This window comes from Arabidopsis thaliana, chromosome 5 (genome assembly GCF_000001735.4).
Source record: "Arabidopsis thaliana chromosome 5, partial sequence".
In the NCBI taxonomy this organism is placed as follows: domain Eukaryota; kingdom Viridiplantae; phylum Streptophyta; class Magnoliopsida; order Brassicales; family Brassicaceae; genus Arabidopsis; species Arabidopsis thaliana.
The window spans coordinates 1,837,486-1,853,052 of NC_003076.8; the positions used below are offsets into that span (position 1 = coordinate 1,837,486).

General features: G+C 38.1%; 3 protein-coding genes across 17 annotated transcripts; 2 read left to right on the forward strand and 1 right to left on the reverse strand.

The window, feature by feature from the left end:
• Window positions 1-349: 349 nt before the first annotated feature.
• MYB33 (myb domain protein 33) lies at window positions 350-3,242 on the forward strand. 5 transcript variants are annotated; one of them, NM_180448.2, is made up of 5 exons: window positions 350-544; window positions 882-936; window positions 1,018-1,414; window positions 1,502-2,468; window positions 2,651-3,242. In NM_180448.2, exons 3-5 carry the CDS (start codon window positions 1,070-1,072, stop codon window positions 2,899-2,901), a joined length of 1,563 nt encoding a protein of 520 aa, NP_850779.1. In that variant the 5' UTR covers window positions 350-544; window positions 882-936; window positions 1,018-1,069; the 3' UTR covers window positions 2,902-3,242. The 5 variants fall into 5 exon arrangements, with proteins under 5 accessions (NP_850779.1, NP_001078537.1, NP_001330997.1 ...); NM_001085068.2 differs by having other exon boundaries at window positions 882-1,414; window positions 2,651-3,221; NM_001342849.1 differs by having other exon boundaries at window positions 429-936; window positions 2,651-3,221.
• Window positions 3,243-3,269: 27 nt separating this feature from the next.
• On the reverse strand, window positions 3,270-6,387 carry AT5G06110 (DnaJ and myb-like DNA-binding domain-containing protein). 2 transcript variants are annotated; one of them, NM_120693.4, is made up of 2 exons: window positions 6,143-6,387; window positions 3,270-5,578 (listed from the first exon to the last, which is right to left on the reverse strand). In NM_120693.4, the coding sequence occupies exon 2, from the start codon at window positions 5,513-5,515 to the stop codon at window positions 3,524-3,526; it is 1,992 nt and encodes a 663-aa protein (NP_196229.1). In that variant the 5' UTR covers window positions 5,516-5,578; window positions 6,143-6,387; the 3' UTR covers window positions 3,270-3,523. The 2 variants fall into 2 exon arrangements, with proteins under 2 accessions (NP_196229.1, NP_001190234.1); NM_001203305.1 differs by having other exon boundaries at window positions 3,344-5,578; window positions 6,159-6,387.
• On the forward strand, window positions 6,343-15,566 carry AT5G06120 (ARM repeat superfamily protein; the record flags this gene model as incomplete). Of its 10 annotated transcripts, none has more annotated exons than NM_001342852.1 (30): window positions 6,343-6,699; window positions 7,252-7,318; window positions 7,807-8,064; window positions 8,161-8,321; window positions 8,437-8,502; window positions 8,970-9,087; window positions 9,296-9,405; window positions 9,518-9,613; window positions 9,868-9,991; window positions 10,241-10,308; window positions 10,585-10,671; window positions 10,837-10,989; window positions 11,077-11,172; window positions 11,295-11,354; window positions 11,449-11,567; window positions 11,661-11,748; window positions 12,050-12,154; window positions 12,230-12,334; window positions 12,423-12,475; window positions 12,569-12,632; window positions 12,728-12,862; window positions 13,086-13,198; window positions 13,282-13,375; window positions 13,556-13,775; window positions 13,866-13,996; window positions 14,161-14,307; window positions 14,432-14,560; window positions 14,654-14,752; window positions 14,851-14,889; window positions 14,979-15,518. In NM_001342852.1, the coding sequence occupies exons 2-30, from the start codon at window positions 7,312-7,314 to the stop codon at window positions 15,114-15,116; spliced, it is 3,183 nt and encodes a 1,060-aa protein (NP_001330879.1). In that variant the 5' UTR covers window positions 6,343-6,699; window positions 7,252-7,311. The 10 variants fall into 10 exon arrangements, with proteins under 10 accessions (NP_001330879.1, NP_001330881.1, NP_001190236.1 ...); NM_001342853.1 differs by having other exon boundaries at window positions 7,252-7,281; NM_001342855.1 differs by having other exon boundaries at window positions 6,452-6,699; window positions 7,252-7,339; window positions 12,233-12,334; window positions 14,979-15,566.
• Window position 15,567: the final 1 nt, after the last annotated feature.

The following is a 15,567-nucleotide window of genomic DNA, read 5'->3' on the forward strand; positions in this document are numbered from 1 at the left end:
CTAACTTGAATTCTGTTGTGGGCTTTTCTTTAGGATCAGAAGTAGGTTTCGTAAGCCTAGTGTTGTCCTTATACGGGAATATACATACGTATAAACATACGACACAACATGAAATGAGATAAAGAGAGTGACCAAAAAAGGCTGCAAAAAGGTGACCAATTCAACTCTATTTCTTTCTTACAAGTTACAACTCTTTCAAATCAATTATTCAATCTCACTCTTTTACTATCTGAATGCATTTCAGTTAATAAACCAAAAGGATTGTCTTCATAAGCTGCTTTTATTTTTGCTTAAGCTTTGATTTAGTAAAAACTCTGATTAATTTTTAGTAACATAATTACAATGCTAATAACAATAATAAAATAGTTAATTTTCACAAGTTATCGTATTATAATATATTTAAGAAAACGTTTTAGAAAAAGAAAAATGGGATAGAAAGTAGAAAAGAGTAAAAGGAAGAGAAAGAGCTAAGCTTCTCTCCCTCCTTCCATTTCCACTCGATGTTCAGCTGCCCAAGCTAAGCTCGGATCTCTATCCAGCTTTGGTATTTTCCTTAGCCTTGAGCTTCTCTCCGCGTAAATATAATTTTTTGTTTCTAGATTATCTTTCCGTTTCTATCTCGAATTGCTGCTTTTCATGGATCTATGATTGATTAGTCCTTAGGATCTTTAAAAACTTTCAATTTCAGCTTAGATTTCAAATCAGGTTTTCTGTTTTTTCATATTCATAATCTGATAGTATCTTCTTTGTGCGTTCTGATCTATTTCAGCTGATCTTTATCTGCGCTTTCGATTGATGTTTGCATCAGCTTTGTTGTTGATCTTCTTCGTAATAGACTACTAATCTTCTCAATCTAATTTTTATTCTCTGTTGGTTTTCAGGTATCCAGCGTCTGACAGTTCTGGATTTTGTTTTTTTTTTCTTTCCTTATTTAGGGTTTGTTTTCCTCTTTCGTCTCTTTTAATTCTTTATGACTATGAACTTTCTTTATTTCAAGCTGAAGTTTTTGGTGTTTAGGTGGGAGCTTGATGTCTAAATTGTTACTGTCAGTGGTTTAATTAGAAAAGAGATGAGTTACACGAGCACTGACAGTGACCATAATGAGTCACCAGCTGCTGATGATAATGGAAGTGACTGCAGAAGTAGATGGGATGGTCATGCTCTCAAGAAAGGCCCTTGGAGTTCAGCTGAAGATGATATTCTTATTGACTATGTGAATAAGCATGGTGAGGGTAACTGGAATGCTGTGCAGAAACACACCAGCTTGTTTCGTTGTGGTAAAAGCTGTCGTCTAAGATGGGCTAATCATCTGAGGCCAAATTTGAAGAAAGGAGCTTTTAGTCAAGAAGAAGAACAGCTTATCGTTGAATTGCATGCCAAGATGGGTAATAGATGGGCACGTATGGCTGCACATGTAAGTGTTTTGTTTCTGATAAGGATATGGTTCCTTTTGTAAAAGTGTGTTTCGAGACTAATTTCATAGAGTTTTTGTTTGCTCCAGTTGCCTGGCCGAACGGATAATGAGATAAAGAATTATTGGAACACTCGTATCAAGAGGCGACAACGAGCTGGTTTGCCACTTTATCCTCCTGAGATGCATGTTGAGGCACTTGAGTGGAGTCAAGAGTATGCCAAGAGTAGAGTTATGGGAGAAGATAGAAGACATCAAGATTTCTTGCAGCTGGGGAGTTGTGAATCTAATGTCTTCTTTGATACTCTTAATTTTACCGACATGGTACCTGGTACTTTTGATCTAGCAGATATGACTGCCTACAAAAATATGGGTAACTGTGCAAGTTCTCCTCGATATGAAAACTTCATGACACCAACAATCCCCTCCTCGAAGCGACTTTGGGAATCTGAGTTGTTGTATCCTGGGTGTAGCAGTACCATAAAGCAAGAATTCTCGTCGCCTGAACAATTCCGGAACACATCTCCACAAACGATTTCCAAAACTTGCAGCTTCTCAGTTCCTTGTGATGTTGAGCATCCTCTCTATGGAAACCGACATTCACCTGTTATGATTCCAGATAGCCATACCCCTACGGATGGCATTGTTCCTTATTCTAAGCCCTTATATGGGGCAGTGAAGCTGGAGCTCCCTTCATTCCAATATTCAGAAACAACATTTGACCAGTGGAAGAAATCGTCATCTCCTCCACACTCTGATCTCCTTGATCCCTTTGATACTTACATTCAGTCTCCACCACCACCAACGGGGGGAGAAGAGTCAGATTTATATTCAAATTTTGATACTGGTCTGCTCGATATGTTGCTTCTGGAAGCCAAGATCAGAAATAATAGTACAAAGAACAATTTGTACAGGAGCTGCGCTTCAACTATTCCATCAGCTGATCTTGGCCAGGTTACTGTATCCCAAACTAAATCCGAGGAGTTTGACAATTCCCTTAAGAGCTTCTTGGTTCATTCCGAAATGTCCACACAAAATGCAGATGAAACTCCACCAAGTGAGTTACTATTCACCTTACCATCACTTGAAATAGTTTGTTGAAGATTTCATCTTTTTCCCTAGAATTCTATTTGGTATCCTGATTTTACTTTTTGAGAATCATCACTTGCATTAATTTGTTTCTTATAGCCGAGATTTTGAGCTGATCAAGAACTCACCTAAACTTAAAAAATTATGCAGGGCAGAGAGAAAAAAAGCGGAAACCTCTCTTGGATATAACAAGGCCTGACGTTTTGCTTGCATCGAGCTGGCTTGACCATGGTTTAGGGATTGTGAAAGAGACAGGTAGCATGAGCGACGCACTCGCGGTTCTCCTTGGCGATGACATAGGAAATGACTATATGAATATGAGTGTTGGGGCATCCTCAGGAGTTGGGTCTTGTTCTTGGAGCAACATGCCACCTGTCTGTCAAATGACAGAACTACCCTAACGAGCCCGGGAAATCCTCCACTCCATTGGTGGTGTGGATTGGATTAGAGCCGTTCAGAATCTGTCAGTTCTCACTTCTCATGGTCATGGACTAGCAACTGCCAATGCAAGAACAATATCTTTTCTTTGAGCCTTTTGATCACAGCCGATACTTTGTTGGCTTCTGTACCAATAACCCATAATGACGATTCATCAGGAGGATGAAGTGGTTGATTTTGTAGAACTGGCTTCTTTAAGGACTATGGTATACATACAGACAGTTGATTTGATTCAATGTTAAACAGAGAATTGTTTCTTTTAATATATTTCTCTTTGGATTAAGTTTGATTTCGCTTTGGTTTATCAACGACTCCCTTCGGCTATTCGTTTGTAGACTAGATAGAAAAATGAAAACAAGATAACACCAGACGATCAAAAAATTAAATAAAGACAGAGAGCATAAATAAAATTAGAACAAAATAGATAAATAAGAATAGATTCGGTTGTCAAAAACTCTATGTAGAATAAGAGCAGCATGATGATGTATACGAATTACGAAAATATGAATTGTAGCAAAAATTGAGTCCACGCTCATCTCTGTCAAAACAAAATCTCAAAGCGTGCAGCTCGAGGAATCGGATAGGTTAGGCTGTGGGTTTCTTGGTTCTGATGACGTCCTTAAGATCAGCAAACTTCTTCTTGCATTGATTCATCGTTTTCCCTGGAACAGCTGTTGCTACTCTCTCCCATCTTTGGTTTGTCTCCTTTGGGAACGTCTTCAAAGCCTGTACCAGAGCTCTTTCTTGCACAGCAGACCAACCGTCTGGGTCTGAACCAGATGCTGCTGCTGGTTCAGAGTTGCCGTTACTGTTGTTGTTCTCTTTGGTCTTACCGTTCTGTTCTGCGGTCTCTGTTTTGGTTGAGTTGTTGTCTTCATGAGCTTTGGTCGGTATAATTGGTTCTCCGAGTTCCTCTCGTGTAGAGAGAGGAGAGTTGATTGAAGCGGCAGGTTTCCTATTCTCCAGAAAAGAGTCAAAAGCTTTAGCTGAGTCGGGTTTCTGGAGAAGTACTGTTTTAGTAGCCTTGAGAATTTCCTCCACAGATCTTCCTGTACCAATGTACTCTGATATGACTTCCCATCTCTGAGATGTTCCTTTTGGGAACTTGGTTGTTCCTTTTCTCAGCATGTCAATCTCTTCCTTGCTCCAAGGTTTCTCTTTCTTCTCATGAGTAGCAGTATCCACTTTGGCTTCTACATGACCATTGGCTTCTACATGACCATTGGCTTCTATATGACCATTCTGCTTAACAGCTACTTGAACTTCTTCTTCTTCAATCTCTATTTTATCATCATCAATGTTGCTCCCATTCTTGATCACCTTTGCCAAAGCCATCCCTTCCTTGTTTTCCATCTTGTCACACAGTTTCCGCAACTGCTCGGTGTTAAGTGACATGCATAGATCTTCCACATGTTCATCAGATATGCCAAGCAGACGCTGGGACAGAACAGGGGCGGAGAGAACTCTGAGCCGACTTCGTTCTTTGCGCAGAAGCTTCTTCTCTCTTTCCTTGGCTCTCTTGTGCAGCTGAGCAGCCTCTGCCGCACGTTTTGCTTCTTCTTCTTTTCGCCTTTTCTCTTCTTCAATAGCTGCAGCAGCAGCTTCTTCCTGCTGCCTCTTGGCCATAACTTTTGCTTCTTTCTTCTGCAGCTTCTTAGCCTTTTCGTCATCCTTTCTTTTCTGTATTCTTATGTCTTTTTTATATGCGTTGTCCACAAGAGTCCTAATCCGAGCATATTCCTCCTTTCTAGCCTTCTGAGTTTTTCTTGCATTCTCTCTCTCCATCCACCTCTTTTCCTCGCGGGATTCAGCTTGCTCGATATCATGCTCCTCTTCTTCAGGAAACTCTCTCCAGCTTTTAAAAGTGTACCAAGTACTGTAGAACCTATCAACCTCTTTAAGTGGTGTATTTTCATCTCCCAAATCTGGTAAAGGCGAATTTGACCACCTTGCGTTTCTCTTAAATGCTGGACCAAAAACCTTGAAGAAGTCTTGGGGAGCACAATCAGTTGGGACTTTGTCATCAAACTCATCTGTAGAGTCAAATATTCTTCTTTTTGTTGAGTCCATCAAAACCTCATAAGCTTCTTGAATCAACTTGAAGTGAGATTCTATCTCATCCTTTTTGGCTTGTTTTGCTTCTTCTGTCTCCTCAAGAAGAAGTAGAGTAGCCAGTTTATCAGGGTGATGCTTCAGTGCAGCATCGCGATAACTTTTTCTGATCTGATCATCTGTTGCAAGATATCTTAAATTGCCCAAACCCAACAACGCATAGTGATCATGTTGTAGCTTCCCCGACTTCTTCTTTCCTTTGATGTTATGGGAGTCATAGGAAGGAATATATTCACCATCCTTCTCCTTAGGGACCTTCTTATCGGTATCTTCGTTCTTGCTTGTGGCTTCCTTAGCACAACCACGCAGTTTGAGAGCAGCAGAATGGAAGGCATGACCCGCAGGTTCACGGTTTAAAGCCTTCACAGGATGACAATTGGAAGAAGCATAGAGCGCTTGTCCATCCTTAAGCTCACTGGAGTATGTAAGTAGCTTAATAGCAGAGTTAATTCCCCAACTCTGCATGATGAAATATGTGTCAGAGCTTCAAGTCCACCTTGCTTCAAAAGTGATCACCAACGTTTATTCCTGTAACAAAGAATCAAAGTACAGTTATATACAGAAGCAGGTATATTTCCATAGAAATATTGACAGGATACAGAAACTACAGATAAACTTATATGAAGATAGAAACTTTTTTACTTTAGATCCACAACCCCAGGATATTTCAAAACGACTGTCTTTGATTAGAATAAGGGACAAAGTAGTTAGATGCACAACAGAACGAAGCAATCAAAACCAAGAGAACAGTGTCACAAATCCAAATAATCCACAAGACCTAAAGGCATTCACAAAAGCCTTATAAGAAACCAGAAGCAGTAAATACGTATTACAACATCCTCTCTGAAACTTGTCAACGGAGGTTGAAACAGAAGCGAGTCAACAAACAATCAATAACTCAATACATAGCTCCTAAACCCTAGTTATAGTTACCCTACTTAAAATCATCAACACAAACAATAAACATAGAAACCCTAAGATTTCGTCTTTTAGGGTTTACCTCTTCAAGAAAAAATAGATACAAAGTCAGATTTTTTAAAGCGATCTCAACAAAATCGACCCAACTCAGAAAAGAAAAACAACTTTTCTCACCAGAAAGTGAGCTTGCCTTTGCCTAGATTAGCCTGCCGTAAGTTTCTCCTAAGAAGTTATCGCAGTCCAAAAGAGACGACGAAAACGAGAAGAGTTCAATAAGTTCAGGAGGAAACGGCGGCGGCAGCGCAAAGAAGAGGAAGAGAAGGAGAAATAGAGAGAGACAAAGCAGTTTGCTTAAAAGTGGGAAGTATCCTAAACCTGTTTGACACACTCTTTTCGATTTTATACTATTCAACACAACCAAGCCCTTATTTCTTTTTAAGCCCATTTTACGTATGGTCCTAGGACCATTAAATTAGGCCCATATTGAAACATCTCTCGAGCCAGAGAGAGAGAGAGGTGAGGGAGCATCTGAACCAAAAAAAGAAGTTAATATAATCGGTGAATTCTCTTCTTCGGCGTTATAAACGCTGTCATCGCCTGATCAGACTGCACGTCTCTTAATCTTCTTCTTCTGCTTCGTTGTAACCATCGACGCTTCGCTTGATCGAGATTTAGTTCGCCGGAAAACTTCACCGAACAACAAATCTGATTAACTACCAGCTCAATCTCTGGTAAGCCAAACTTTAGTTTCTCACATCGTTTGCTTTTTCCGAGTTTTTCTCTTGCTCGATGGTTTGTTCTTCTTAATGTTGTGATTCGTGAAGTTGTGAAGATCGATGATAAATCTTCTTCGTGTTTGTTTGCGCCAAATGATTAGGATATTATTGAAATACGAAATCTAGGTTTTCTATGTGTTCATTTCTCCTTACTGTTTCCGTTTTCTGTGCTCAAGTGGTTATGATTATCCTTGCACAGTATCGAATGGTTACCACTGCTATTGTCTACATACTTCGTTTATTGTTTCATCAACACATTTTTCATTGCGCTTTCATAAAATCAGATAGGATTTAGCTGTGGCGGAATGATACTGTAAAGTCTGAGCTTAATATCGTCTAAGAGTTTTGTTTCTCTTCCATTTCTGCTGTAATTAGCTTATATAGCAGCATTTTGATAATGTGTGGTCTCACTTAGAGTTGTGTGTCAGTCCGGCGTTTTGTATGACTAGTATGAGTATTTACATGGGTGGTTTGGCAACTGAATTTTGATTTTTGGCCTTTAAACAGAAATCAACCCGAGTACTGAGCTGGAGTAAGGTGATAGACAGCTTGAATACATTTTCCATCATGCAGAGTTAGGAACTTATCTCTGCCAGTAGGCTTTTACATATTTTTCTAATACTATTTGTGTACCTTCTCTCTCTTGCGCTTCTTTGTAGTATGAGATCTACATGATATTTACCGCTAGCTCACTTGTGTTGTCTGTGTTAACTCATACTGCACTTTTGTCATTGTTAATGTTGTTCCATCTCTGTTTGGATCTTGGTGTTTCAGTTTTCTTAAGAATGGTTGGTTGCGTTTACTGTGGAAATGTATCATTTGTTTTTTTTCTCCTGCAACCTGTTTGCCTTATTGTGATATTAAATTTCCAATCCAATTCTAGATATTTTGATTGAAACAGTGAAGGCTCTCTGGAAAATATTATTGTAATGATTCATTCATGTCTTTTGTTGCCACTTAACAGTTCTTAAATCAGAATACTTTGTAATATAATTGTAATCTTGTCAAAATATTCTTGTTAAAACGGTAGTGGTATCTATGGTTTTCTACCTTTTTGGTCAGATTCTGCTTTGTTACCAATGGAGAGCTTGGCGCAACTTGAGGCAATGTGCGAGAGATTATACAACTCACAGGATTCAGCTGAGAGGGCTCATGCTGAAAATAGTCTGAGATGCTTTTCTGTGAATACGGATTATATATCACAATGTCAATACATTCTCGACAATTCATCAAAACCTTATTCCTTAATGCTCGCTAGCTCGAGTTTGTTAAAGCAAGTAACTGATCATACTCTTCCGCTGAATCTTCGCCTTGACATCAGTAAACTTCTTATGTCCTCCTAACCAAATAACTAGAATATCTCTTTTTGGCATTTAATATCTTACTTGTTTCTGGTGTTCTTTCTGTTGTCTTTAGGGGCTTATATTGTGAACTATCTGGCTACAAGAGGACCGAAGATGCAATCATTTGTTATCGCTTCTCTCATTCAACTGCTTTGCCGGCTCACAAAGTTTGGATGGTTAGATGATGATAGATTCAGGGATGTGGTTAAGGAATCTACAAACTTCTTGGAACAGGTGATTCATCTTCTGGGGGAATACAGTGCTTTGTGGACATTTTTTTGTAGAATTTTCAGATATTTTTAACAAGGGCTTGCTGAATACGTTGCTTACATCAATTTTATTTCAATAGGGTTCCTCGGATCACTATGCTATTGGTTTAAGAATTTTGGATCAACTTGTGCAGGAGATGAATCAGGTTAGTGATGTATTGTGGTTGATTTTCCATGTCACAGACATGTCCTAACATAGGCTGGAATAACTCTCTTTTAAGTTTGAGTTCTTGGCATGTATTGCTAATTGCATTTGAGTCATGTTTTTGTATATTAGCTTTGAGTTGCCTCATATTTTTGTTTCTTTTCGATCTAGAGTAGCAGTCTGTTATAGATACAAGTGGGAGGTTTGTGCTGTATCTAAATAATTGTCTGTTTTCACCATTCCTTTATTTTTTTAATTAAAAACATTTAAGATGGCTGTTTTGTTAGACTGGCCAGAATTATATGTGCACAGTGTGCATGCTTTTAGATAGATAGCGTGTCACAAACTATATTTTTTCGAGGGTATTTATTTCTAACTTTTTGTTTTTCTACTGTGTTCCAACTTACCAGGGTATTTTTTTTAAATGCTTATTGACATTTTTTCATCCCTTTTTTGCTCAATTCTTAGCCTAATCCAGGACTGCCATCTACACATCATCGGCGGGTTGCATGCAACTTTAGGGATCAATCCTTATTTCAAGTTTTCAGAATAGCTTTGACGTCATTAAGCTATCTGAAAAATGATGGTAATATGAGTCATCTATGTCAAAATTTTCGTTATATTCCGTCATGCCAAGTATGAAAACTTCTACATACCAGCTTCATAATTTATGCACATTGGAATGTTTTGTAATCGTTAAGTATGTAACTATCTTTGTCGATGTATATCTGTTGGTCTTAGCATAGGAGTGGAAATTTTCAATTGTAATGAGTCAGATATTTTCTTTTAACCAGCCGCTGGTCGTTTACAAGAATTGGCGCTTTCTCTTGCACTGAGGTGTGTATCATTTGACTTTGTCGGAACTTCAATTGATGAAAGCACAGAGGAGTTTGGTACAGTTCAGGTTGAACATTAATGATCTTCTATCTTCAATCTCTTTTCAATGCTTTGTGCCTATGTATTTGTGTACTCGTTTTTAAGGGGTGTTAACTTCTAGTGTTACTGATAATGTTTAGATTCCAACTTCCTGGAGGTCAGTATTGGAGGATTCTTCCACGCTGCAGATATTTTTCGATTATTATGGTAGTACAGAGTCCCCTCTTTCGAAAGAGGTATGTCTTTATTGTTATTTGTTTTTTTCCGTGCTTGACTAGAAGAAACAAAATGGCATCTTTTGCATCAAAGATAGATTTTGACTACCTTTTTTTTGTGAATTTTTTATTCACTCTCATTATGAGGACAAATGATTCAATTGCAGTAATGTCACTGATGACGTGATTTATTTCATGTACAGTTGGGACTCAGTAGGTATTATAGATGACTTACAATTTGTTATTTTTTAATGTTTCTCTGTTTTAACTTCTAGGCACTTGAGTGCTTGGTGCGATTGGCTTCTGTAAGGCGCTCTCTGTTCACAAATGATGCTACACGCTCTAATTTTCTAGCTCATTTGATGACGGGAACCAAAGAAATTCTTCAAACTGGAAAAGGTATGCTTGATGTTTTTATACTATGGGACTTTCCTATGTCTGACTGTAAATATTGCGCTTAAGGTGTTGCATTGTATGCAACTTTTAACTCTTCATGACTGACATTCCAGCTTCTCAATTACACAGTCTGTTAACATGTTATGTACAGTATTTGTTAATATTTTGTTCTGTTGCAAACTTTACACCTCATTGAACTATAACATCTCACTGATCTTGGTTCGTCAACACAAATTACTTTTGTTGGATCAGGTCTTGCTGATCATGATAATTACCACGTGTTCTGCCGTCTACTTGGGCGTTTTAGGCTGAATTATCAGGTAAATTTCTCGGTTAGATTCCTTTCTAGTTTACAGATTACGGTTTGTACAATTTTGTTTGTGTTGTAGCTTGAAATTTATGTTATGATGCCATGTACTTGAGTAAATACACACATGTTCCTTTTTTCTGTATGTGACAGTTGGACAGTCTTAACTATTCGTAATTTGTGACGCTATCTATGATTGTCATATACCATTTGGATATAATTTATTGGTTTATATGGCTAAATTCAGACATTATGTAATAGCATGTTACGTGTATGAATTCATCTGCAGCTTTCAGAGCTTGTGAAGATGGAAGGTTATGGTGAGTGGATACAGTTGGTGGCAGAGTTCACACTTAAATCTCTCCAGTCATGGCAGGTTCGCAAGTTTATGTTAGTGAATGCATTAGCATACCAATTATAGACCCTACTAGTCTTTAAAGTTCTGGTTATCCTCCAGCATGATCGTTTTTAGTATATAGCTTAAATATTTGGCGGAGATTGTATCTTGTTTGCAAAATCCATGTGACCTTTTTTCTTACAGTGGGCCAGCAGCAGCGTGTATTACCTTCTTGGGATGTGGTCCAGATTAGTAGCATCTGTCCCATACTTGAAGGGTGATTCACCAAGTCTACTTGATGAATTTGTACCTAAAATTACAGAGGGTTTTATCATCTCCAGATTCAATTCTGTGCAGGTATATAACATCACTTATTCTGGAGGATTGCCAGTACTGACTTGTAGTTTTTCTTTGATATTTTCCTATTTGAAATCCCCTTTCCAGGCTAGCGTCCCAGATGATCCGACTGATCATCCTTTGGATAAAGTTGAAGTCCTGCAGGATGAGCTGGATTGCTTTCCTTACCTATGCAGATTTCAGGTTAGTCTTTTCTTCATATATGTGTCATGCAGTACCCTGGTTTTGCTCACATGTTTTGTTTGATTATGTTGTATCTTAACACAATTGAACTGCATCTGAGAGTCTTATCAATTATCATGCAGTATGAAAGAACTGGTATGTATATAATAAACACAATGGAGCCTCTTCTGCAATCATATACGGTAAAGTCTACTGTTATTCTGTGTTTAGCGTATTGTTGTTCTGTCAATTCTTGTACGTGTCTTCCTAATCTTGAGCTGAGTGATTGTGTAACAGGAAAGAGGGCAACTACAGTTTGCTGATAATTCTGAACTAGCACTCATTGAAGCAAAATTGTCATGGATTGTTCACATTGTTGCCGCTATTGTTAAAATAAAGCAGTGCAGTGGTTGTAGGTAAGTTGATATCATATCTTGGGGTTTCTTTGCATTTTGGTCTGTTTGAAGAACAAAATAATATATGGATTGAAATTTATACGTATTTTGCAGTGTGGAGACGCAAGAGGTGCTTGATGCTGAACTCTCCGCTCGTGTTTTGCGGCTAGTAAATGTTATGGACAGTGGACTGCATAGACAGGTGTTACATCTGTTAGATACAAGCAATTTCATTAAATCAACTTGAAATATTATTATATAATCTCTATATGTATGGTTCTATTACTGCATTTCTACTGAACATAAACCATCAATACAGCTACAAAATTTAGCTAAAAGGGCGTAAGCCTGTATAGCCACAATTAGTAACATAAGAGTGATTTCATTAATGATTATGAAATTAATTTTCTGCTTGAAGTGCACCTGTTGGATTTTGTTTTCTCTCAGGTAAGTTCACTACATTAATCTCATCTCTAATTAATCAAAAACACTTCTTTCTGCAGAGATATGGTGAAATAAGTAAACAAAGGCTTGATCGTGCCATTCTTACCTTCTTCCAAAATTTCCGGAAGTCTTACGTTGGTGATCAGGCCATGCATTCATCAAAAGTAAATGCAAACCCTGTTTCTTTTTTTTATTGTATTTGTTCTATGTATATTTCTGATACTACCTTTCTGTTGCAGCAGTTGTATGCCAGATTGAAAGAACTCCTTGGACTGCATGATCATCTTGTTCTGTTGAACGTTATTGTTGGCAAGATTGCTACAAACTTAAAATGTTATACAGAGGTAATCTTGTGTTCTTTACTTTTTTCTAGCATGCCGCTCTACATCAACGTCACCTACTGTTCAAACAATCTATCTTTTGTTTCTCCAGAGTGAAGAAGTCATTAATCACACGCTAAGTTTGTTTCTGGAGTTGGCATCTGGGTAACTCTGTTATAACCTGATTAAGCTGATGTTACATTAGTTTATATACATTTTCATATCGATTTTTTTTTATGTTTTGCCGTTCTCGTGCAGATACATGACCGGGAAGCTGCTTTTGAAGTTGGACACGGTGACCTTTATTATATCTAATCACACTGTAATTCTTCTCCAAGGACTTTCTTTTGTGGACATCATTGTGCATTGTAATTTATTACGAGCAACACTCTGACTATGTGAATTGTCTAATTCCAGAGGGAGCAATTTCCATTCTTAGAAGAGTATAGATGCTCTCGCAGCAGAACAACGTTTTACTACACTATTGGCTGGTTGATTTTCATGGAGGATAGCTTAATAAAGTTCAAGACTTCTATGGAACCCCTTCTGCAGGTTATACTTTGTTTTCTTTCAGCATTTTATCTTTTGCAGCTTTCCTTTTAGAATAATGATTCTGTCTGAATCTGCACTGCACACTCACCCTATTTACAGTTCTAGGCAAAATTTGATATCCTATAAACAGGGATTGTTCCACATCCATTTTACAATATATCTTATAGGCAGATTCACATAGTGGTCTTAGCCAGTAAACCACATTTTTATTCAATCATTCTAGGTTTTCCGCACCCTGGAATCAACACCAGATTCGATGTTTCGCACTGATGCTGTGAAGTTTGCTCTGATCGGATTGATGAGGGATTTAAGAGGAATTGCAATGGCTACTAGCAGGTTTTGAGTTCATCTAGTTACTTTGACATCCATAGACATGTTACAATCTTATGATTTATTGAAGCTTTCTCTTTGGATTTCAGCCGGAGAAGCTATGGTTTTCTATTTGACTGGCTCTATCCTGCACACATGCCACTCCTTTTGAGAGGGGTCTCACATTGGTTCGACACACCAGAGGTATTAAGTTATGCATTCTGCTCCATTGGATTGACAGAACACTGGCCTAGTAATAACCTGAGTCCGTGCATAGAAAAAATGATTCTAATCCACTGCTTGTGATTTTACGCCTTCTGCCATTTTAGTGTGGTTAGTGGTGCCTTCATTGTCTCATCTCCTCTTCTTGGCTTGTTGATGTAGGTTACGACCCCGTTGTTGAAGTTCATGGCTGAGTTTGTGCATAACAAAACGCAGCGCCTTACTTTTGATTCTTCTTCTCCAAATGGCATCCTGCTTTTCCGGGAAGTCAGTAAATTGATTGTGGCTTATGGTTCAAGGATTTTAGCCCTGCCAAATGTTGCGGATATATATGCCTTCAAATACAAGGGGATCTGGGTTTCACTCACAATACTGTCAAGAGGTTAGAACATGATTTTGACCAATGAGAGCTAACCATTCGTTGTTTAGTTTATTGTTATGTTATAATACTTAACCATCATCTAATGGGCAGCGCTCTCGGGAAATTATTGCAACTTCGGTGTCTTTGAACTTTATGGTGACCGGGCTCTTGCGGATGCACTTGATATTGCGTTGAAGATGACCCTTGCAATACCCTTGGCAGATATATTAGCATATCGCAAGGTATGTGTGGCATTGCGTTTTCCACGTGCCTCCAATAATTTCATTTGGTGATCAAATCAACACGTTTTTGATATTGTTTGCATTATCTGAATTATGTTTACTCTGAATTCTTTCTTTGTCGTTATAAAATCTCTAATCTTTATAGTCTTCCTTTCATCCTTCAGCTTACAAAGGCATACTTTGGGTTCGTCGAGGTTTTGTGTGCCAGTCATATTACCTTCATATTGAAACTGGACACTGCAACCTTTATGCATCTCGTAGGTTCCCTTGAATCTGGACTCAAGGGGTTGGACACAAGTATTTCATCACAGGTGAGAATTGTGACAAAACTGTTAAGACACATCAATTTATCAAGAAATTCTTAAAGCTTTAAGCTGCAAAAGATATTCCTCGAAATGCAACTTTCTGAAGCATTGATATCTATTATCCTTTCAGTGTGCAATAGCTGTCGACAATCTTGCTTCATATTATTTCAATAACATCACAATGGGTGAGGCACCTACTACTCCAGCTGCTATTCGTTTTGCACAGCACATTGCAGACTGTCCGAGTTTGTTCCCCGAGGTAACTCATTACACTCCTCAATCTCTCTTTGTTAAATTGAACACAATAATGATGGGCTATAATGCCTTTTAACAAATATCCTCTTACAAGCAGATATTGAAGACACTGTTTGAAATAGTTTTATTCGAGGATTGTGGCAATCAGTGGAGTCTCAGCAGACCAATGTTAAGCTTGATTCTTATAAGTGAGCAGGTATGTGTAATTTATACATTTATCTCTCTTGTGCAGTTTTCTGTTCCGAATGAGCTTTGTTGTTCATTCATCTAACTTATTTCAATTGATTTCCCCAGATTTTCTCTGATCTGAAAGCTAAGATCCTCTCATCACAGGTGATGATCCAAAATTCTATATCTATATATATTTTACCCCTGAGTGTTGCTTTTTGTGTATGCCTTAGAGCATTATTCTAATGGTGCAGCCTGCGGATCAACACCAGCGACTCTCTGCCTGCTTTGACAGTCTTATGACAGACATATCGCGGGGATTAGATTCAAAGAACAGAGACAAGTTCACTCAGAACTTGACCCTTTTCAGACACGAGTTCCGCGTTAAATAAAATCGGCCAAACACAGTCCCTGAGCCACAGTCTACTACATTAGGGGTCTCATCAAAAAGACCCACATGACACAGTGAACCAGAAATCTTCAGAAGTTAAAAAATGGAAAAACAAAAAAGTAGTCTCGAGATTGTGGTACTGTACAGTTTCTTTATTCTCTCAGAAGAAAGGGTAATATGAAGAAAGATTTACGTTTTGGTGGTTTCCTCGCAATTGTGGCTTAATTCATCATTGGGATTTATTTTGTCTCTTGTCAGCCCCATAACAAGGTTGATGTAAAACATTGAAATCTAGGGTTTACTTTTGCAAATGTTGGGAGCAGTTAGGTCACATATTCTTTGTAATGGTAAACAAATCTGAAAGAAAATGCAGTATTTGTTTTGTTTATTGTCTGGATTTTCGTATAACTCTCTAGTATTTATTAGCCTATATTGCTCATACAGTAACTCTT

Bases quoted from the DNA above. Each gene is read 5' to 3' on its own strand.
- MYB33 (NM_180448.2), top strand. From the start codon at position 1,070: ATGAGTTACACGAGCACTGACAGTGACCATAATGAGTCACCAGCTGCT. The intron at 1,415-1,501 runs GTAAGTGTTTTG...TGTTTGCTCCAG, and splicing joins GGGCACGTATGGCTGCACAT to TTGCCTGGCCGAACGGATAA. The intron at 2,469-2,650 runs GTGAGTTACTAT...AAAATTATGCAG, and splicing joins TGCAGATGAAACTCCACCAA to GGCAGAGAGAAAAAAAGCGG.
- AT5G06110 (NM_120693.4), bottom strand. From the start codon at position 5,515: ATGCAGAGTTGGGGAATTAACTCTGCTATTAAGCTACTTACATACTCC.